Here is a 23,266-nt window from a genome sequence, read left to right on the forward strand (position 1 = left end):
CTGTCTCCAGTCCTACTCATTCCAACATTTCTGAAGGCATAATTGGAGATTCCTAGGACAAACTGTCTGCTCTTAAAAAACTAGACACATCATAAACCCCTTTCAAGCTTTTTTAAAAAAGCGTTAATTTGAAAGCATGGATAATGTGAGAATTCCAGGTTCGCCCCCCCTCCCCTCCGTCTCCATGGGCACAACTGTCTGAAGATGAAAACTATGTGTGGTATTTTTCTACACAATTGAAGATCCTGAAAAAACACAGCTTCTGACTATGTAGAGAGACTCCACTTGTAAAAGACCAACTCTTGACTAGTGGTTCCCAAACTTGGGTGACTCAGGTGTTCTTGGACTGCAACTCTTGGGAAACCCTGGCTAGTGGTGAAGGTTTCTGGGAGTTGCAGTTCAAGAACACCTGCGTTACCCGAGGTTGGGAACCACTACTTTAGATCACTGGTTCTTAACCTTGGGTTACTCAGGAGTTTTGGACTGCAACTCCCAGGTGCCTTCACCACCAGCTGTCCTGACTGGGGTTTCTGGGAGTTGCAGTTCAAAAGCATCCGAGTAACAAAGGTTAAGAACCACTGCTTTAGATGGTCCTTTTCCGCTTGAAGACAGCAACAGGGAGGGTGCAGTGAGAACTTTCCCTGCTGAGACTTTCAAAACCCTTTGTTGAATGCCCAAATAGGGCTAGTCCTACTAGGGAATCCTCACTCAGTGACAGGCATCTGTACTACTCAAATACTGTAAATACATATCTGTAGCCCAGGAAGTTAGTTCCTCAGCTGCTGACTTCCCTGTTTCAAGTACCAAATCAGCCTTGCTGCAACAGTGGCCAGTAATACTCTTGCATCAATGTAGTGCATCAGGATCTCAGAAGCAGGTGGGTCTTGAAGGCCACTGAGTTGCACCGATTTAACTGAAAGTTTCCTGAAAGAAGCAAGTGCTTTTCAAAACACACTGTGATCTTCCACAAAACATATTGTCTTTTAAATCTAATCATGATGTAGTCCATACGATATAAATCCTTTGCAATCATGTGACAAATCACAGAATTGGTATGCAACAGGAAATGCCAATTTTCCAGCTTCTTAACATCTGGCAGCTTGCCAAACTAAACGTTTTGCCAGAAGAGTTTCACTGGTGGGCGTAATTAACACTTATTCTGGACATTAACTTTTCAAACGACATTGATAAGGGAAAAAATACCCGCAAACAGTACTCAGCTGTTTTCTACAAAGAAGTTTAACTCTGATTCGTATACGGGGATGTATGTATATAATTGATATATAACAAGCGAATTTAAAAAACGTAACATGAAAACAAAGGTTGATCCATTAGATTAAATAATGCAGCTAGTATCCAAAGAGATGCTCAGCTGCCACTAAAAAGAAATAGAGGTGACCATTACATAAGCCTCCCCTGGGGAAAGCATTCCGTCAATGGCCCAAGAGAGCTGCTACCCAAAGTTCTAGTACATCTATGCAGGAAAACAGCACCCTTCAGGAACTGGTGTCCCAAACCTCTGGAGACTTTAAAAGGTAAACCTTATTGCTTTGGACTGTGTTCAGAAAAAGGAATGCTGGCCCAGAAAGTGATTTCAAAAGTGGCAGAATATTGTCTTCCAGGCCAGTCTTCGCTAGCAGCTGTATTGTGAACTCTTCTGTAAGTTTCACATGAAAGCCTCATGTATATAACACACCATAACAACCAAGCCTAGCAGGCACCATAGCACAGATAACTGATCAGGGTGGGTAATTCTGGGAAGTTATTTAAAGTAAAGGAGAAGGGCTGGGAGGGGGGGGGGAAATCAGGAGTTCTGGACACTACTATCAGCCGGATACAGAAGTTACTCTTCTTTAAAAAGCCCAAAATGTTTGCACTGTAGTCATCTGAACTGCATATGTCAACAAAACCACACACAAAATATAGCACAATGATCCTTTCTAGTAGTGCAATGCAGTGTCAGAATCTGCTTTACAATGAGTTGAAACATCAGTTTATTTAGCCCAGTACTGTTAGCATTCCAGTGGCTCTTTGGGGTGTGAAAGCAGGATTTCCCTTCTAGGCCTACAGCTTTTGGGACGCAATGGCACTGCAACAGGTAGTACAGGGCTGACTTCCAAAATCAAGTCCCCCCGTGCAAAATTGTCCCAACTCCATATTCTGATTGCTGCTACCTTTTTGTAAGGCTTGCAGTTAGCTTTTTATATTTGCATATAAATGCATCTGTTCTACCTAGACTAACTTTGATGGATTCCATCAGCATCAGAGAGCCAAGAGTTGTTCTTTTCCTGACAATCTGTTCTTGCTCTCCCTCTTGAGCTGATGATGGAGCAGTGCAGGGGCTGCAACTTTCTTCTTCAGGGTTTGACTTGACTGACATGATGGTACTTTTGGTGCAATCATTAGCAGATTCTACAGTGATGCGAACGTTAGAATCAGGATCACTAGCCACGTTATTGGAGAGGCGCTTGTACAGCTCTTGACTAAGTAACAGCACAGCAGTTCCTCCAGCACAGAGCACCCTGAAAATAACAAGAGAGCTGTTACTCCCATATACTTTTGCTTGCTTTCCATATATTCACATTCTTGCAGGAGTGTTTCAGTGTACAGACTACTTTGTAATTCTTTCCAAGAAGGTAGCCATTTCAGTCTGTTGCTGTAAAAAGAATGAAAAGTATTAATATCATCTGAAAGACAAGTTTCATTTGATGAAAGTTTTCATGGACTGTAGTCTAGTCCATTGGATGCAATATGAAGACACTTCAGATCTTGCACATTTTGCATTTAAAGAAGTGGACTACAGTCCACGGAAGCTTATGCCAAACAGAACTTATTAGCCTTTAAGGTGGTATAAGATTTATGAGATGGCTGGACAGTGTCTGCGAAGCAACCAACATGAACCTGACACAACTCCGGGAGGCAGTAGAAGACAGGAGGGCCTGGCGTGCTCTGGTCCATGGGGTCACGAAGAGTCGGACACGACTAAACGACTAAACACACAAGATTTATTTTTGTAATAGTAATGTCACCAGCAGGGAGGAATTTTTTGTAATTAAAACCTTCTGCTTTCTCATAGCTTTTCAGATTCCAGTTTAATCATTTTAATTGCATGGAAGTCATGAAGCTAGAGGACTGAAGGAGGAAGTCTTTCATTACCAAAAACTGCTACCTCTGGGCAACATTACCAGCAGGGGAAGATTCTTGGTAATTAAATATACAAGGGAGCTCTGCTAGGGTTTCTGTCCATGGTTCTGCCCATGGTTCCCATGGGATTACATAGGAGTCAGTAAAGCCATAGGACAGAAGTAGTACATTTTTGATTACCAAAAATCACCCTCTGTCAATGACATCATTACAGTATACTAATGTGAAAGCTGGGCAAAGAAAATTATTTTTTTAAATGATTCATTGGAAAGTTGTAGAAATAAAAGGTTTTATTTATACAAAACCCAAAAACAAAAAAAGGAAAAATAATCTAATAAAAATCTATTTAGATATACTGTATCTAAATAGGCAGTGGAAAGGCTTTACAAATACCATGGAGTGCCAGAAAGAGAGTAAGTAGATTCTAGATCAAATCAACCCTCAACTCTCACTAGAAGCAAAAATTACTAGAATGAGACTATCATATTCCAGACACATAAGAATACAAGACTGAAAAAGACAATAATGCTAAGAAAAAGGGAAGACAGCAGGAAAAGCGGAAGACCAAATAAGAGATGAATTGACTCAATAAAAGTCACGGCCTATAGTTTGCACAAGCCCTTAATCCACAGGGCCACCTAAGTCAGAAGTGACTAAGGATGTGCTGTTCAGGATTAAAAAAAAAAACTCCAGATGCCAGAACTTCCAAGAATTCCCTGGGCAGAATTCTGGGAGTTCTAGCTCACAAACACCCATGCACAGATGCTTTCACTCACCTGGAGGAAGGCCGAGGACACTTCTAGGCCTTATTTTGTGCCCTGATGCTTCCTGGCAGGGTACTGCTGCAATGCTTCGGGGGGGGGGGGTTAGTCTCGTCTTTATGCTCTGTAGGAGGGCACTTCCTAAAGACCGTCTCATCACCACCCAGAAGCACTGCAGCAGCTTCCTCCCATGAAGTGTTGGAACAGAAAATAAGGCCCAGAAGGGGCTGATGAGTGAAATGAACGTACAGTGGTGCCCCGTATAGCGACGTTAATCCGTTCCAGGATTAACATCGCTATACGGAAACATCGTAAAGTGAAATTAAAAAGTCCATTGAAACGCATTAAAACCTGGTTAATGCGTTCCAATGGACTAAAAACTGGCAGGGACAGGGTGGGTGGGGGATCCCGAAGGCTTCCAGGCAAAAGCCTGGAAGCCTTCAGGACCCCTCCACCCTGTCCCCGCCGCCCCGCGCTGCCTTTCCTAGCCGAGATCGGACTCCCAGGAGCCCGATCCAGGCTGGGGAAAGCAGCGAGGGGTGGCTGCCAGCTAAGGGGACAGGGAGGAGGGGGAATCCCGAAGGCTTCGGGACCCCTCCTCCCTGTCCCCGCCGCCCCGCGCTGCCTTTCCTAGCCGAGATCAGACTCCCAGGAGCCCGATCCAGGCTGGGGAAAGCAGCGAGGGGTGGCTGCCAGCTAAGGGGACAGGGAGGAGGGGGAATCCCGAAGGCTTCGGGACCCCTCCTCCCTGTCCCCGCCGCCCCGCGCTGCCTTTCCTAGCCGAGATCGGACTCCCAGGAGCCCGATCCAGGCTGGGGAAAGCAGCGAGGGGTGGCTGCCAGCTAAGGGGACAGGGAGGAGGGGGAATCCCGAAGGCTTCGGGACCCCTCCTCCCTGTCCCCGCCGCCCCGCGCTGCCTTTCCTAGCCGAGATCGGACTCCCAGGAGCCCGATCCAGGCTGGGGAAAGCAGCGAGGGGTGGCTGCCAGCTAAGGGGACAGGGAGGAGGGGGAATCCCGAAGGCTTCGGGACCCCTCCTCCCTGTCCCCGCCGCCCCGCGCTGCCTTTCCTAGCCGAGATCGGACTCCCAGGAGCCCGATCCAGGCTGGGGAAAGCAGCGAGGGGTGGCTGCCAGCTAAGGGGACAGGGAGGAGGGGGAATCCCGAAGGCTTCGGGACCCCTCCTCCCTGTCCCCGCCGCCCCGCGCTGCCTTTCCTAGCCGAGATCGGACTCCCAGGAGCCCGATCCAGGCTGGGGAAAGCAGCGAGGGGTGGCTGCCAGCTAAGGGGACAGGGTGGAGGGGGATCCCGAAGGCTTCAGGACACCTCCTCCCTGTCCCCGCCGCCCCGCGCTGCCTTTCCTAGCCGAGATCGGACTCCCAGGAGCCTGATCCAGGCTGGGGAAAGCAGCGAGGGGTGGCTGCCAGCTAAGGGGACAGGGAGGAGGGGGAATCCCGAAGGCTTCGGGACCCCTCCCCCCTGTCCCCGCCGCCCCGCGCTGCCTTTCCTAGCCGAGATCGGACTCCCAGGAGCCCGATCCAGGCTGGGGAAAGCAGCGAGGGGTGGCTGCCAGCTAAGGGGACAGGGAGGAGGGGGAATCCCGAAGGCTTCGGGACCCCTCCTCCCTGTCCCCGCCGCCCCGCGCTGCCTGTCCTAGCCGAGATCAGACTCCCAGGAGCCCGATCCAGGCTGGGGAAAGCAGCGAGGGGTGGCTGCCAGCTAAGGGGACAGGGAGGAGGGGGAATCCCGAAGGCTTCGGGACCCCTCCTCCCTGTCCCCGCCGCCCCGCGCTGCCTTTCCTAGCCGAGATCAGACTCCCAGGAGCCTGATCCAGGCTGGGGAAAGCAGCGAGGGGTGGCTGCCAGCTAAGGGGACAGGGAGGAGGGGGAATCCCGAAGGCTTCGGGACCCCTCCCCCCTGTCCCCGCCGCCCCGCGCTGTCTTTCCTAGCCGAGATCGGACTCCCAGGAGCCCGATCCAGGCTGGGGAAAGCAGCGAGGGGTGGCTGCCAGCTAAGGGGACAGGGAGGAGGGGGAATCCCGAAGGCTTCGGGACCCCTCCTCCCTGTCCCCGCCGCCCCGCGCTGCCTTTCCTAGCCGGGATCAGACTCCCAGGAGCCCGATCCAGGCTGGGGAAAGCAGCGAGGGGTGGCTGCCAGCTAAGGGGACAGGGAGGAGGGGGAATCCCGAAGGCTTCAGGACCCCTCCCCCCTGTCCCCGCCGCCCCGCGCTGCCTTTCCTAGCCGAGATCAGACTCCCAGGAGCCCGATCCAGGCTGGGGAAAGCAGCGAGGGGTGGCTGCCAGCTAAGGGGACAGGGAGGAGGGGGAATCCCGAAGGCTTCGGGACCCCTCCCCCCTGTCCCCGCCGCCCCGCGCTGCCTTTCCTAGCCGAGATCGGACTCCCAGGAGCCCGATCCAGGCTGGGGAAAGCAGCGAAGGGTGGCTGCCAGCCAAGGGGACAGGGTGGGGGAGGGATCCCGAAGGCTTCGGGACCCCTCCCCCCTGTCCCCGCCGCCCCGCGCTGCCTTGGGAGTCCAGCCATGGCAGGGCTAGCCCCTGCGGGTCCGATCCAAGGCGGCGGGGGGGAGAGTGGGAGAGCGGGGGGATCCGGATGCCTTTCAGGCATCCCGGGCTTGTATCCCACCCGCCGCCGGTTACCCAAGGCTGGGTAACCGGCGGCGGGTGGGATCCGAGCCCAGGATGCCTGACAGGCATCGCATCCCCCCACCCTCCCCCCGCGGTGGCCTCGAAAGGACCCTTCGGAAGGGTCCTTCCAAGGCCACCGCGGGCATTTTCCCCCAGCTGAGTGGCGGGAGCGCTCCTTTGGAGGCTCCCGCCGCTCAGCTGGGGGAAAATGGTGCCTACGGGGAAAACATCGCAAAGCGATTTTTCCCCATAGGCACCTTCGTTATACGATCGCAAAAGCGATGGCATTTTTGCCATCGCTATGCGAATTCGTCGTTAAACGGGGCACTCGTTATACGAGGCACCACTGTATCTGCAAGTGTGTGTTTGTAGCTTGGAACACCCAAAATTCTGCCTCGAGAATTCTTGGAGAATTTGTGAATAAAAGAATGGTACATCCCAGAAGTGATTTGATGACACAAAACAGTAACAAGAAGTCATACTGAGAAAAAGCTTGCCAGTGAAAATCTTAAGGGGTGTGTGACAGGAGGGATCATGTGCAGCTTTTAGTTTGCAAAGAAAGAAAAATAATTGGGTAGTGTTAGGACAGACTGGTCTGAAGATAGCAGAACACGCTCCAGTTATGGATGAAAGGGCTGTTCTCAGCACAAGGCCAAAATGCAAAACACTGGAGAAAGCACCTGGCCTATATTTAAAGCTACCTCCTTCCCACACTGGTGCCAGCAGTAACACCTCTGTTACTGATTAGTTTAATTAGTAGCACCTCTGTTCTGCAGAAGTTCTCAATCCATGTCACTCTTTATTTCTTGCAAATTAGAAGGTCAAATTAGATGCTAAAGGGAAAGCATACTACCAAGGACTAACCCATTTCCCCTGAAACGGTGGTTATTGGCTCAAATATATGCCATCAGCTAGCATGCTTATCAGATAGCAATGACTACACATAAATAATCATAATACAAGATACGCAGGTGAGGAAATCATGTGCTATGACAAACAACTGCCCTTCACCACTTAAGGGAACACCTGTTATGCTAACTATATAGTTCAACTTGACTCTCAGGGAAGTGTTTTATAACCACATATTGCCCTTTTGAGCTATTATTTTTCTACTCTTGCTTGACATTACCTCATATACATAAAATAACTGCAATGAACTCAGATTGCTTTTAACTTAGTCTTAGCGAAGCGTAACTAACAACAACAGCTTGTCTTTGATTGGCTTGCGTACCATTAGATCCCAGGCCTTAATATCAGTTTTTGTTTTTCAGAGAAGACAATACACATACCTTTCAAGTTCTTGAAGAATATCTGGAATTAACTCCATGTCTTTTGTTATTTTGAACTTCTTTCCAAAGGGAATGTCTGCCAACGCAATGTCAATGCTTTCCGAAGTCAATGGCAGTGCTACAAAGGTATTACACAATTAAATGGAACATGATTTAAGGCATAGTTGGAACATTTAGCAGATTCCTCCTTAGGAGTCATATTCTCAGTTATTATTCTTTCTTATTGACCAAAACAACGAACATTTGCCAGCCACAAACCACCACAAAGGGCTGATATTCAGTGAAATAGCAAGAGGCATGCCTGAAAGAACTTTGTATTTGCCCACAAGTTGGCAGTTCTATGCTGAGCTGGTCTGACAAATATCCTGGTTTAAATAATCTTTTTCAATAAAATACCCTCATATTATATTCTCTAGAGTTCAGAAATTAAAGAACAAGCTGGTAGTCTGTGTCCAGAAAAGCAGACTTATGGTCATTAGTAATTTGATTTGTGAAATGATTCACTACCAAGCCTTATACTACATGAACAATTCGGATGGAAAAAATGCATTCGTAACTAATATTTTCTTGTGAATGGGCACAGTCCAGAAAGTGCTGATGTTACAGAATCTTGTTTTCTTTTAAGAGGTCTAGAAAAAATCTCAGTGTTTCAGGCTTCGGTTGCCTATGGTCTCAGCAGGAGGTACCCAATTCAAAAATTCTAAGTTAAGGCACTCCCCCACAACTTGAATCATAAGCCATTCCTGGATACAGAGTAAGGATACAAAAAAAAATTAATGTGCCCACTCACAGAACTTTTGTTAACCACAAATTTTAACACTTTAGCTTTAGCTTGGACCCTCACAACACTTTCTCTTGACCAGCCAAGGATTCCTTTGGCAGATGGAGAACAATTTTCAACCGTTCTCCTGTTTCATGCATATTTTTGGGGAACTATAGCAGAATCTGAGAGTGCCACACACCCCTCCATTAGTGGGAGTTATCCTATGAATAGTTTTCCTTTTAGGCCAGATTGGCGGGTATAAATCAAATCAAATAAATCAAGGGGCATTTTACCAGCTGAAACAAGCTTTAGAATCACACTATTAGGAACCAAATGATAGGAATAATGAGATAAAACCCAGGAACGAAATCAATCTGTTCTCAAATGAACATCTCCTTGTCAACATGAATGTTTGCTATGTTAAGCTGAAAACCAAGGCTCTTAAGAAGGAAAAGTGATTTAAGTGACATATCACTTCTCAGACACACATTTCTTTTGTCCCACTGCCATCTCTAGTCAAACATGTTTTTTGCAACACTTGTCAGCAGTTTAGTTATCTGGCTGCAGAGCCAGAAATTGGGATTTTGATACTGTATTGGGCTTTCTGTAAGCAGAACCAGCTTGTGTGGCCTTGGGCAAACTGCACAGTCCCTGGGCAGCTCCAAAATAAGAGAATGGCAAATCTGGAATGTATTCTCTACCTGGAAAATTCTGAAAGGGGTTGCCGTAAGTCAGAACTGACTTGACAACACAGGATGGTGGAGATGTTTACCAAAGGCAAAAATGGGATATGTCCATATCACAAACAGCAGCATCTCTTACAAAAGCACCTTAACTCTCTGAGACAACACTGCTGTCTTCTTTCGGCATCAGTTCTGAAGGGACCCAAGCATAATTCAGATACAGTGGTGCCTCGCTAGACAGTTACCCCGCATGACAGTTTTTTCACTAGACATTGACTTTTTGTGATCGCTATAGCGATTCGCAAAACAGTGATTCCTAGGGGGGAATTTCGCTGGACAATGTTTGGTCCCTGCTTCGCAAACCAATTTTCGCTAGACAACGATTTTGACAGCTTCCTCCGCGCTCGCGAAACAGGTGTTTTTGGGACCTAAGCTTCGCAAGACAGCTATTTAAACAGCTGATCAGCGGTTTGCAAAGCGGCTTTCCTATGGCTGATCTTTGCTAGACAACGACGATTCTTCCCCATTGGAACGCATTAAACAGGTTTCAATGCATTCCAATGGGGAAATGCTTGTCGCTAGACAATGATTTCGCTAAACAGCGATTTCAGTGGAACGGATTATCATCGTCTAGCGAGGCACCACTGTAATAAGTTTGATCAAGTCAAGCTTTCAAATTGCTTTCAAACTTGAAAGCTGAGCTTGCCCAACACGGTTGGTCCATAAAGGAAACATCTGCAAGCTATCTGATATCCTGTCTATCCTATGGATAAACAAAACAGGAAACAAGCAACCCTTGATGTCTACTTTACCACCTAAAGATCTTGCAAACTGTTACCTGTTGCAGAAGCTTTCAATAACTGGATCTTATCCATCAGGCTTGCAGCTTTAATATTTGAATAGGCCCCTTGTAACTGTGAATCACTTATGTCAACTCCTAAATAATGCACATTCTGAAGAGGAAAAAAAGAGGGACACGGGGAGAAAAATCCAAGTTATAAAGATATAGTCAGTCAGTGACAGTGAGGTACGCTTGCCTTTCAAAAACAAAACCAAGTGCAGAATCACAAGCTACCTGAGTGGTTTGAAAGTGAGCTACTAAGCTAAAAGCTCAGAAACCTCTGCCATGTAATTTAGAAGCAGAGTTTTCATCACTGTCGCTACAGTGAGAGAGTCTTTATTTAGCAACGATAATCACAAGAAATGGCAGATCACCACAACTGTTATTTAGAAGCAACTTACAGGCCACTCAGTGGCAGCCTCTAGAAGTAGTGTTCCAAGACCACAAGTAGGATCCAATACAAAGGCACCAGTCTGTGAAGAAAGGAAAAAACGCAAGCAGTTGTGAGATCACTGGGAGACACATCATCTTCCCTTACCACTGACTATGCCAGGTAGGTGGAATGTCTGGTGCAGTCTCTAGCAACATCTAGTGGCCACACAGCCCCCACCTCAGCTATGTAGTCACATTAAAGCAAACAAGAAGCCGCTTCTGAGCTTTACATATCAGAGACTTGACCTAGAAAACCAGGGATTTCAGAGTAGTCTAAAATCATCATTGTTAGGATCAGTGATAAATGATCATTGATTTTGCATACATGAATAATTTCACAGAAGAAATTAATAATAATAATAATAATAATAATAATAATAATAATAATAATAATAATAATAATAATAATAATAATAATAATAATATTAGTATTGAAATAATGTAGTCCATTCTCTTCAAATAATATTTTGTATCTATATAGTACCTCTTAATATTGGATTTCTTTCCCATATGCCTCAGTGATAGCAGCTCCCGGCAACCATTATCATATCTCATCATCACATAAAAACAGACTGAGTCCAACTGCTCCTCTCTAAGGCTGTATGGCAGGATTTGAAACTATGAGGTCTCATGTAAAACAATCATCACTGCCTTCAACACTACATTACATCAACTCTCACCCTCATTTAAAGTACTTTCAGGGGTAAAATCCTGGCAAATTCCCATAGCTGTTTCCCTACAAACAGAACAAATACACATATTACCTTGATTTCAGCAAGAGATGCCATAGCCCAAGCAACAGTAGATCGCAATCCAGCAGTTTTGATATATACTCTGCTAGCCAAGGGAAGTCTGGAAACAACATACATGCTTAGGTAAAATATAGGCCACATTTCAAATATAATGGTGTAACATCTGATTAAAAAACTTCAGTGTACAGTGAACTGCTCAAGATGCCCATCCCTTTCCCAGAAATATTTCCACCTCCCCAAATTCAACTCTTACCCAAACAGTCACTCAGTAATATGTATACTGTATTTAAACACAATACCTGAAAACAGGTATCCCAATCACAGTGTAAAGATCATTTAGGTGGACAAAGATCTGAAAGGCAACAAAAAGTTACACTGAAGAGTTACTTTAATTTTTGGTTTCAGTTTATCTACTCTGCCGTCCTACACATATCTATTTGAGGAAAGTCATAACAAATTCCATGGGACTCACTTATAAGCGGATATGCATATAATTGCATGGTTAAACTGGAGAAATAAAGAAGTGCTATCTAAATGGCCTTTTCAAATATATTTATTACAACTGGTAAACTGGATTTCAAAATATGTCATCGTATTGGGGTTATACAGCGGTGCCTCGCTTAACGAGCGCACCGTATAACGAAGAATCCGTATAGCGATCCCTTTTTGGGGATCGCTATACGGAGCTGCCCCAATTGCCGCACTCGCTTTGCGACGATTGGGGCGTCCGGCGGCCATTTTGGAGCTGCCGAACAGCTGATCGGCGGCTCCAAAATGGCCGCCAGATGACCCGAAATGACCCCGTCAGTGTTTTCGCGCCCTCCCCTTGCTTACCAAGGTCGCGAAAACGCTGCGGGGGGCCATTTCGGGTCATCCGCGGCCATTACTACAGCTCCTAGAATTCTGCTGGGGGAATTTTGGGCAAATGTTGAGACCAACAGCACAAAAAAATTTGAAAATCCTGTCCCTACTTGATAATCCCTTTTGACTTTTAGTTCCACCCTTGAACTTGCTAAAAACTGGATACTAAGTTTGAAAGAATCATTGGCTGAGCTCCCTGTAAGGCACTATTTTCTTTCTTGATTTCATGAGAAAAAAATTCCCCCTTCCAGTACACTTAAGCTGCATGGGCTTTGGGTAAGGCAATGACCAGTGCTTCTAACACTTTAATTCACTGTGTTTGTTTGTTACCTCTATGTCAGGATTTCTCAAGTCTGCTTTCCATCCAAAACTCTTCATGAGGGCTATTCCAATTATTCTCCCCAAGTCCTGAAAAGAAAAACACCACTCAAATGTAATGGATACTTCGGTTGATGGCCTCATGAATGGATCCTTGCAACCTGAAATAGCTGAGGAAAAACAAAGAGGTTAGGCTGGATGTTTTTAATGAGGCAGGCCAAAACTGTACATCTTAAGAGTCCACCCTGCCTATGTTTATTTTAAATTGAATTTCACTGAGATCAGTAGACCCAAGAGAACATCATCCATACTTCCTGGATGTTTCTAGTATACAAAACAAGGAATTGCTTCCTGCAACCCTATTTAAGTCTTCGAGAATACCTATTTAAACCCTTTATCTAAACCATTATCTCAACCCTTTATCTAAACTGAATAAATTTGTGAAAAGAGATCTGAGAAGAGATGTTAAGAGTTTCTTGGGTCAAGTAAGTGACCTAGAAAGAAATGCTAAAACAAATGTATTAAAGACAAAGAACACTCATAAAATGTAGAAAGCTAGAAAATTTTGGTTGTGTAATGAGAAAAGGAAAGTACTTATTCTTATAATGGATCATTAAAGGTAAAATAAACGTAGAAAGACTGCAGGAAGAACGTACTGGCTGGAAAGCATTGGGGAAGGATTGGGGTGCAACCCAGTATCATGTCTGGAGTTGCTGAATCCAAAGACAGAGCAGCCATGATGACATCCAGCCTCCGGTGCAAGAAAAAGAAGGACAGAACACACTGATTCTTTCTTGCTGTCTTCGGCATCTATTTGAAAGTGCTCTGTTTTGGAGCATATGAATTATAATCAAACCTTCAGAATGGTATTTCTGAAATCAACTTAGATATAGACAATGAAAAAGGACATCAGATTTCCAGCTGACCTATGGCAGGTTCCTGGGGAAGTTATCTTTCAGCATCATCCATTTTCCTTTCTTTTATGTACAGTGGTACCTCGCAAGACGAATGCCTCACAGGACAAAAAACTCGCAAGACGAAAGGGTTTTGAGAGATTTTGGTGCCTCACAAGACAGGCCATCTTGTGATATTTTTCGTCTTGCGAGGCGCGTTTCCCATAGGAATGCATTGAAATTTAATTAATGCATGCCTATGGGGGGAAAAGTCAGCAAAAAGTCACTTACCAGGTAGCCCCGGAACAGCCTGAAAAAGAGTGCCAAACAGCAGAGACTCCGCAACCAGCAGGGAGCCAGCAGCTATTTTGTGGTCGTCTCTGCTCCTGCCCCCCCTCTCAGCTGATTGGCGCTGGGTCTAAGAGGCTTTTTGCTAGGCAAGCCTCCGGAAGACTCTTAGACCCAGCGCTGATCAGCTGAGAGGCGGGGATAGGGAGGGCAACTGATAGCTAATTATGAGTTCCTAATGAAAACTTTAGGTTTCCAGTTTCTGAATGATTTTCAATGCTTGCATTTGACTATCAGATGTCAGAATTCCATTTTCTAGAACTTTTAGAACTCTTGAATTCTTAAAATACCTACCTGTGCAGTAAATATTTTTGCAAGTGCTCCACTGGATCGGCAAGATACTCTAAAGGTGAAGCAACTGCTTTCCTCAGTAGAATTCTCTTGGATAAGTTCATGAGTTTTTTCTAGAAAGGGCGCATCCTCGGACAAAACATTCCCCTTCAGAGCCTCTGATGTGTCACATGTCTGTGTCTTCTCTATTTGACTTTCTGCAGGAACTGACTGTATTGGTTCTCCTTTCTGATTTTTTGGTTTGATATTTCCCTCATCTTCCATTTTCCGTTTTCTAGAAGCTGGAGATTTCTGACACATGTCTTCTGGCTTCATCTCCTGAGCATGAAGTCTTTGCCAAACGGCAACAGTATCCAGCCAACAGCTTGGATCTTCACTTACAAGTCTATGAATGTCATGAATTACTTTTCCTGAAATAAAAGCAAAATTTATACTCAAGTTGAACAAGTCATCCCACATTTACATGCACATATGCATATGTACTAATACCGCAGAACAAGAAACTTCGTATTTTAAAATGCTCATACCCACCTCATGGGATGTTTCTACAGGGGAGAAAAATGGAAGGCTGCTTCCAAACTCCTCTGTCATATAGCCAAGCTTCCAATTATCTAGCAACCCACCTACATTGTCTTAAGACATGGGGAAAAATGCCACCATGGTTGGGTTCAAGGTAGCTGGTGGGCTGCACGTAAGATCCAGCCACTTGTGCTGTCCTCTTGAGGCCCCAGGTTACCACCACTGAGAAATGGAACATCTGAAACCTGGCAGCACCACAATACAGAAACCCCCCACCATATTTTCATCTTCTTTTGTAGAAGGAGACAGGGTAGATAAAAATAAATGATTTTTTTTAAAAAATCACATTGTTTTAAATAATGATTTGAATTTTTTTTAAAAAATATTCCATTTAAATTGTCCCAGCGTTTTTATTTAAATTGTGATGTAAATCTATTTGGTTTAAATCGAACCCTGCCTGAAAGGAGGCAATCTACCTGTACTCTGCCATAGTTCTAAGGCACTGCACAGCGGCTTGTTCGCATTGTCCTGTGTCATACAAAGTCACCAATGTTTGTGGAACAAGTCTCAGCACAATTCTTATCTGTCATGCTTATGCCCTGCTTTTCCTCCTAGGAATGCCAAGCAGAATTATAGTTTCTTAATCTAGGAAGGTAGGTGAAGGTGACAGTTACTTGGCCAAAGTTGCCAAATGAACTTCATAGCTTCAGAAGTGGTTTTAGCCAAGTTAACCCATATCCAATCTGGAAATTACATCATATTGACTCTTTTAACAAAGAGGAGGAGGACATGGTGAGTTCCCTTATCACAGAAAGCTGGATAAGCAAGGCTTGTACTAGCCAAGTAAGAAGATGGCAGGAAAATCTTCTTACCTTTATTTCTAGAGATGGAGAGTGGAGGAGATCTATTCAGCAGCAAAAATAACCGCTCAGCAGACTTCAGCTTCTTCAACCTAGTCAGCTCAGCGCTGGTAGTGAAGAAAACTTTTCCTGATGCACAATCCACCTTGACAAAAAACGTATACTGATGACATGATTAATCTGAAAAATATGTTTTCCAAAACTACTTGATTTATTTATTTATTTATTTATTATTTTTTATTTATTTATACCCCACCTATCTGGTCGTTTTGACCACTCTAGGTGGCTTACAACATATTTGATTTATATCCTCCAAAGAGTTCCCCCAAAGTCTTGCAGTGCATAAAATCCTGTGGGTTCATTAAAAAACATTCACCCCAAATCAGCATTTAATGACTTCGCCTCACTTTCTCCCCAGAAGTCATTTAGTGGGAAATAGCCCTGTGATGGTGATAGAGGGAATGGTCTACAAGGAGCAAGCTGTCTGCTATTCCCTCTTGAAAAAAAGGATGTAACTTGTTCAGCAGCATAAGAGCATCCCAAAATGTGTTTCTTCAGAAAAGGGATAGGAAGAGAACAGTCTTCTGACCCAGTGGTTAGAAATTTTCTGAGGTCCACAGATGTAATAATCATCCTCAGATGTCATGGTGGACCATACTCATCCCAATTACCCCAATCCCAGTTAAAAAGGTGCCAGGGTCTGAAGCGGCCAATTCCTGCCTCAAGAAAATGCTACAGGTTATTTTAGGCCATTTCTGTTTTATCTTATTCAGGCCAATACCACTCTTCTTTTAAAAATATGGTTTCTACAGACTTAAATAAGGTATGTGAGCATGGCAATGGCCCGAAACGACCAACTTCAGACCAAACAAATAATGGGCAAGATTGGTGGCTTAGGGGTGCTGGAGCTTCACTGGGCTGACATCATCTTCAAGCCATGTCACAATAATACCTGCTTTTGTCAGTTCATGCAACTTTACTAATTTATTCAGGAAAGACAGCTTCTTATACTGTACATTATTTTATACATTTACTTACAATGAGCCTCACTTGGCATTTTGATGTCCATTAGTCTGGTATCCCTGGGCAGTCTCTTTTAATTGTTTTCACATACACACACAAAATATTTTGGCCATCTAGAAATACCGCCAACTCACTTTTCATCCCTAACTACGGAACATTTATGAAAACCTATTTGCCTTGACTCTAATTTCTGGGGGATTGGCAAACCCAGTCTTTAAATATCACACATTATGGTTGCTATAAGTTGGCTCCAACTTGACAGCGCGTAACACAGATACAGTACTGTAAAACGGCCATCTACTGTTATTTTACTGGATTATTACCATAGTCTTTCAAGACTGAAGGATGCCTAATAGAGTGGTATACTGGAAGGCCTGATGGGCAAAGACTCAGGAGACCTGAGTTCAAATCCCCACTCAAACATGGAAACTCACTGGGGTAGCAATGGCCAAGCACTCCTTCAACATCTCACATACAGTACTTTAAAAAAAAAAACTATTACTCAGAAACAGTACATAACAACAACCACATACTGTTCTGCGGCGCTGCAACCCTATGCATATTATTTACCAAGAAAATGGGGGCTGTTTTCTAAATACAAAATACACAAGACTGGGTTGCCTTCACCTATACAGACGACCAAGCTGCCCCTTCGTGAGTTCAGCCGTTCTAAGGAAACTTGGGAGGGCGTCACGATCGTCCTTATAAGGCTTTTAATAGGACGGCGTAGCTTTTCTCGTCTGAAAAAAGTCCTCCCTCCAAGGATGTTGCGTGTATTTCGTATGTTGGGGGGGTTTCCGCCGCCCCGAGTCCCAAAAGACACCCCCGAGGGACCGAACCACCGACCGATCGCTCCCAGACAGACCGGCGCCGGCTCACCTCCGTGGCGTCCAGCCGCGCGCGGACTTCCCGCAGCAGGAAAACTTCCATCCCGCGCCCGGCGGTGCAAAAATAACGCGGGGAGCCCCCGGGGGCGCAGCCGGCGCCGGCCGCCTCCTCCTCCTCCTCCGCTTCTTTGTGCCGCCGTCCGTGCCCGCCGTCAGCCATCGCTGTCTCGCAGAACGGGCGCTTTCTGCACCGTGTCTCCGTTTCCCTTCCTCGTGTCTCGAAACGGGTCCTCCTGGAGGCCACTTTCTTGCATACCAGGAACGGGGAGGGCCGGCGACCGTCCTTGCTTTTTTGAATGAGTATCCGTTTTCGGACTACAACTCCCAGAATTCCCCAAGAATCTACGCTCCCTGGGCAGCCTGGGAAATGTAGTCCAACCGCTCTGCACACCGTTTCCCCCCTCCCGCTGCGCTGACAGCTTTTAATTAATTAATTTATTGATTGATTTGATTTATATCCCGCCCACCTGGCCCATACATCAATTCCAGCTTCCAAGTGTGATTTTAACCTGAGGAAGAGACCCGTCAGTATTACTGCTCTTCTGAGGAGATCGCATGCTCCATCATATTTCTCTCCCGCCTCTTTCTTTACCGCGCCAGCGAGCCTTGACCTAATCATCCTTACGGGTCAACCCTCCTTCGCACAATGAGGTTTCCTTCCCCGAGTTAGTTAACGTGCTGTCAAGTCCAAACCGGCTTGTAGCGCCCCTAAAAGGGCTTTGAAGATAAGTTAAATATTTCAAGGGTACTGTAATACTGTCTATATTGAATGAAAGCCTTATTCGAGTCGCTATAAGTTGGCTCCAACTTGAAGGTACACACTAACAAAGTCCTATTGAATTGAACATGTGCTTCTATCAAGTGTAAGGAAGTTTAGAGGAGGTCCAGACGTCTTTGTCTTTCATTTGGAGCCTTCTAGAGTTCTATGGTTTCCTCCATATTTTTATCTTACAATAATATAATATAATATAATATAATATAATATAATATAATATAATATAATATAATATAATATAATATAATATAATATAATATAATATAATATAATATAATATAATACACTGCATAATATAACACACACACACAAACTAAAGAAAAAGGCAGAATAGTTACATAGCACTTTTCAAATGTGGATGCCAGGTAAAGGTGGTTCATTCCCCTTTTCAGACTGTCTACATACCTGTTCATCTACCTAATCCTTCCAATTTGTTATATTTATACAGTACTGTATATCACATTTTCTCCAGTGAACTCAAGGCAGTATACCCGGTTCTCCTTACATTATTCTCACAACAACCCAGTGATGTCGACCAGGCTGAGAAAAATATTTGGCTCAAGGTCACCCCATGAGTTTAAAGGTCAAGTGGGGACTTGAACCCAGGTCTCTTGGGTTCCTTTCCAACACTTTTAACCGGCATATCATGCTGGCCTATGGTGGTAGGAGCTATCTGTCTGGAAGTTTACTGTTGTTGCCACGGAAATACAGTAACCTAAGCTATGCAGCACTGTGAGGTTATGAATGATGTCACAAACAAAGTAAGCTCAAAAATCTGGGCAGAGAGAGACAGTTAACAGATCAAGTTTGAACTCTGGCGAGCTGCATCCTTGTGGCAGGTAATGGATTTGATTGGTGGCTACATTATTATTTTTGTCATAGGGAAAGCTTTGCAAACGTTTTGCACTCTCGATTGCCAATAATTAATCACTGGAATAGCCAAGCAACCAAATAATTTATTTTGATTGCTTGATTAACGATAATCAGTACGGTTTCTGAATGCCTTGCCCATCAAAAGTAGCCACTCTTTGAGAACATGAGGTGAGTCACTCATCTGTGTTGGGAAGACACAAAAATCTACCATTTATGTAATTTTCTCATTTTGAGCCTGCAGCAGAAGCTGCAGACAGTTCCCCAGGGGCCAAAATATCATCCTCCAGCATCTCTCACCTATAAAAATGGGGGAAGAGGAAGCCCTCAAATCCTCTTTGCCCTCCTTTGGGGCATGAAGGAAATCTGGCTGTGTTTTGAGGTCTTCCAGGACTCCAGACTGGTGCTCCCTTACCCCCTATGTAACATCATTTTTCTAGTAGTTTATAGGATGGGGTGACTGCCAGTCTTAGGCTATGTTTAAGACATTACCCAATAGGTGTAAAATTGAAATATATATTTGAAGGGATTCAAACCTTTTCCCTATGGATTATGTTCAGAATATGTTTCACTTCTTGGTGCCTTTCAAAAGCAGGCATAGATTTCATTTTACAAACCAAAATCAAGTTATTCATTGTGACTGAAACATGTCTGGATAACCTGGTGTCATACAGAAATAAGTGCTTAAGTGCTTAAATTGAAGATTAATTGTGTGCCTGTATTTCTCTAGGCATCTTGTCTCCTTTCATCACTCCTTTCATCACAAATTGCCCATCCTATCCTTCCTCTCACCTTTCTTGCATTGGGTTCTGTTTCCCTAGTAACGGATGAGCTACATCTGAAGGTGACGGGCTGTCATCAAGGGATGTTCTTAAACAAAATTTGAATGGCCATGTGTCAGACATGTTTAACTGTAGATTTCTAGCATGACTTGATGATCTTGATGATCTTCAAGGAACCTTTTAAAGCTCCCACGACTTGATGATCTTCAAGGAACCTTTTAAAGCCACAGTTTCATCCTTCTATTATTCTTTCTTTTTCCACCCAAAACATGCCAGATGGAGACGGCAAAAGTTTGCACATGAAACTTTAAAGAGTTTTCAGAATTTTCTTATACAGTCCCCCCCATTCTTGAATAATTTCAGAATCATTTAACCACTAGAGGGTAGTGTTGACATTTGATTTGGAAGTTCATTTCTTTGCTGGTTGGCTGAATCTGAACAAAATTTAAATGCTCAACAATTATCTATCAGGATCTTTGATCCTATTTAGAATGGTTTTGTATTACTAGCAGTAAGGTTTCTTCTGATCCCTTTACACTATGAGTGGGCAGTTTTCAGGCTTGTTGGATGTTTGGATTTACTCCCCAGCCCTTTTCTGCTAAAAACATGCGTTCTGCCAGGTACAACTAGGTGCAAAATACATAAAATTAAAGAAAGCAGGATTCCTGAGGTCCATTTTGACCCCAAGGAATTTTTAAAAAATCATGTAAACACTCTGCCTTATTCACAGAACTGAGGGTGAGGAAGAAGGAAATCCAGAATGCAGTCGTCCACTTGCAGGCCCCCCACATTTTCTCAGCACTGCTGTGCCTTCTTTTCCTGAGCATAGAAATATATGTTGAGGAGAAAATATGCAATGACTGCATTATGACCTTTAGGACTCATATGGGCAGTATATTTGTCCCCCTATGTACCTCACTCCATACTGATGTTTGTTTGTTTTTACCCTACCATTCTCCTTCAGGAGGACCCAAGGCAGCTTACATAATTGGAAGACAATATTTAAAGCTAAAAACAATTAGTATACAACATTGACTTACATCATTAAAGTGCAATATATAAAGAAGAATGAATATTAAAAGGCAGTTTACATCATTAAAATACAATATTAAAGCTAAAAAACAACTTTACAAATATTTAAAAGGGAAAAAATACCACTCTGAGAAATGGTAAGCACAAGCAATACAGTACTATAAACACAGTCGATGCAGCAATGCATAACAGTCCATCTAAAAATCACACTCAGGTAGCCAGTCACTGAGGGAAAGCTTGCCTGAAGAGAAAAGTCTTTACCTGCTTGCGGGTGGACACCAAAGAAGGGGTCAGTCTTGCCTTCTATGGGAGGGAGTTCCAGAGTCTGGAAGCAGCAACAGAGAAAGCCCTCTCTGGTGTACCCACCAAATATACCTGTGAAGGTGGTGGAATTGAGAGAACGGTCTTTCCTGGTTATCTTAACACCTGAGCTGGATCATAATTTTTCTCATTGTACAAGGGCCAGGTTGGTACCAGTCGTGACAAAGTTTGATAACCCCCAGCTTTCAAGTTGTTGTTGTTTTAAAGAAAAACCACATCCTAGAGGTGTCTCTTCCCCTTGGCTTTATAGCTGGGTAACATTCAGGCAACAATGGCTTCTTGGGCTGCAAGCTTTCAGAGTTAGCACTAATCTACTAACTTACAAACCTAAAACAACTATCCCGCTCAGATCATTTTAAAAAAGGATTTCAAGCATTTCTTCAGTGTTTTCCAAAGCACTGGCGTGAGAGACAGCTGATTTACAAAGGAGATAGGAGTGGAATGAGTCTCTACTGAAAAGGGCTAAGGCCATAAGCTGTTATGTGAGTGCCAATCTAATAAAACACACAAACACCACATACACACTGAAATCGAACAAAATCATTTGTAAATGGTTTCTTCACTGTATTTTCAAAGGCTTTCAAAGGTTTCTTCACTCTTTTTGAAAATATTTTTGAACATTTCCTTTAAAAATGCTGATTTCTTAAAGAGAGGAGAATTTAGATTTTCAGTGTAGACAGAAACGCCAGTAAGGCTGGAACTAATTCAATGTCAAGCAGCAGCAAACAGCGCAAGGGGAAATGCTCCCTCTTGATGAGCCATTACTGGTAGTTCTGGAGCCATCTGTCTCTATAAATATCCTGGCCTTTGTTTAGATACTAGAAACAAACAGAGCTTACAGTCCTTTTCCATGGAAGTCCACCTTTGGTAGCAGCAAACTTACCCTGTCCCCTTCACTGTTTTAGCTGTACAATTTAGGCATGACTTTTATTGCTGCTCTTTATGGTTTAAGAACTACGCAACACTGGGTGAAGACAACAGCAACAAATGTACTGTATTTTTCCGTGTATAAGACTCCCTCACTTTTCTAATCCAAATTTAAGAAATCTAAATGGGGCTTAGCAAGTGTAGGGGGAAAGGGATCAAAGCGCTGCAGGATCGCTTTGATCCCTGCTTTCTCCTCCACTTGTTTTCGTTCTGTCCTCAGCTTGTTTCTGTGTATAAGACGACCCTCAATTTTTAATCAAAAGATTTTAGAGAAAAGTATAGTCTTATACATGGAAATTACAAAGCGCAAAGCAAAGCATGCTCCTTATATACCGCCCCATAGTGCTTCAAGCACTCTCTGGGCGGTTTACAAGTTAATTTTCAGGCTACACATTGCCCCCCCCCAGCAAGCTGGGTACTCATTTTACTGACCTCGGAAGGATAGAAGGCTGAGTCAACCTTGAGCCAGCTACCTGGGATTGAACCCCAGGTCATGAGCACAGTTTTGGCTGCAGTACAGCGGTTTAACTACTGCGCCACGAGGTGCAATTACAGTAATTGTCTTTAAATTGCCACGAGATTTTGTGTTGCTTTTGCTGCAACCACACAAACAACAAAACAATCAAATATATTTGAGACTCGTAAGCTATATTGTTTCCACTAAATCTGTTATCCACATTTGATTCTTGATTTTATAAAAGGGCCACATAGTGATTCCCCCTTTATTTGTTTTACTGTGGAAAATATCCTGATTTGATAACTGAAGGCAGGATAGACACCCAAAGCAACCTGCAGAAGTATTGCATCAGACAGAGGCTCCCTCTCCCCACCATGAAATAATCTGAACTTGGTTTTTCATTCTTTCCCCTTTTTGGTCACTTCAAGGCACAGTTTATTTTTTGTTCCCATGATTTGTTCTGGATGGTCTTTATGGTGCTTTCAGCTTGGGGATTCATTTCCAAGTTAGCAGTTTGGGGTTGTTGCCTTAGGGAAACTGAAGGAATTAATTTTTAAAAAAATTATCTAGATTCAGAATTTATCTGAATTCAGAACTGACTGACACATTCATTCCTTCATTGCATTCATTTTATCATTTGTTCCCTGCTTTTCTCCCCAAGATAACAAGGTAATTACAACGAATTCTTACAATATCAAAAAGCTATTAGATGCAGCTACGAAGGATTTGCAGAAGGTACCAGTTAATGAATACAGAAAGTATTCCTGATGACACTCCAAGCTAGCATAGACATA

The 23,266-nt window shown here is 44.0% G+C and overlaps 1 protein-coding gene across 3 annotated transcripts; it reads right to left on the reverse strand.

The window, feature by feature from the left end:
• Window positions 1-1,253: 1,253 nt before the first annotated feature.
• Window positions 1,254-17,628, reverse strand: THUMPD2 (THUMP domain 2 tRNA and snRNA guanosine methyltransferase). Of its 3 annotated transcripts, none has more exons than XM_020794729.3 (10): window positions 17,301-17,628; window positions 15,411-15,543; window positions 14,023-14,429; window positions 12,500-12,577; window positions 11,608-11,660; window positions 11,321-11,408; window positions 10,526-10,597; window positions 10,122-10,236; window positions 7,838-7,955; window positions 1,254-2,522 (listed from the first exon to the last, which is right to left on the reverse strand). In XM_020794729.3, exons 1-10 carry the CDS (start codon window positions 17,466-17,468, stop codon window positions 2,171-2,173), a joined length of 1,584 nt encoding a protein of 527 aa, XP_020650388.3. In that variant the 5' UTR covers window positions 17,469-17,628; the 3' UTR covers window positions 1,254-2,170. The 3 variants fall into 3 exon arrangements, with proteins under 3 accessions (XP_020650388.3, XP_072844626.2, XP_072844632.2); XM_072988525.2 differs by lacking the exon at window positions 17,301-17,628 and adding an exon at window positions 17,049-17,183; XM_072988531.2 differs by lacking the exons at window positions 15,411-15,543; window positions 17,301-17,628 and having other exon boundaries at window positions 12,500-12,657; window positions 14,023-14,247.
• Window positions 17,629-23,266: the final 5,638 nt, after the last annotated feature.

Source organism: Pogona vitticeps, chromosome 1 (assembly GCF_051106095.1).
Source record: "Pogona vitticeps strain Pit_001003342236 chromosome 1, PviZW2.1, whole genome shotgun sequence".
In the NCBI taxonomy this organism is placed as follows: Eukaryota; Metazoa; Chordata; class Lepidosauria; order Squamata; family Agamidae; genus Pogona; species Pogona vitticeps.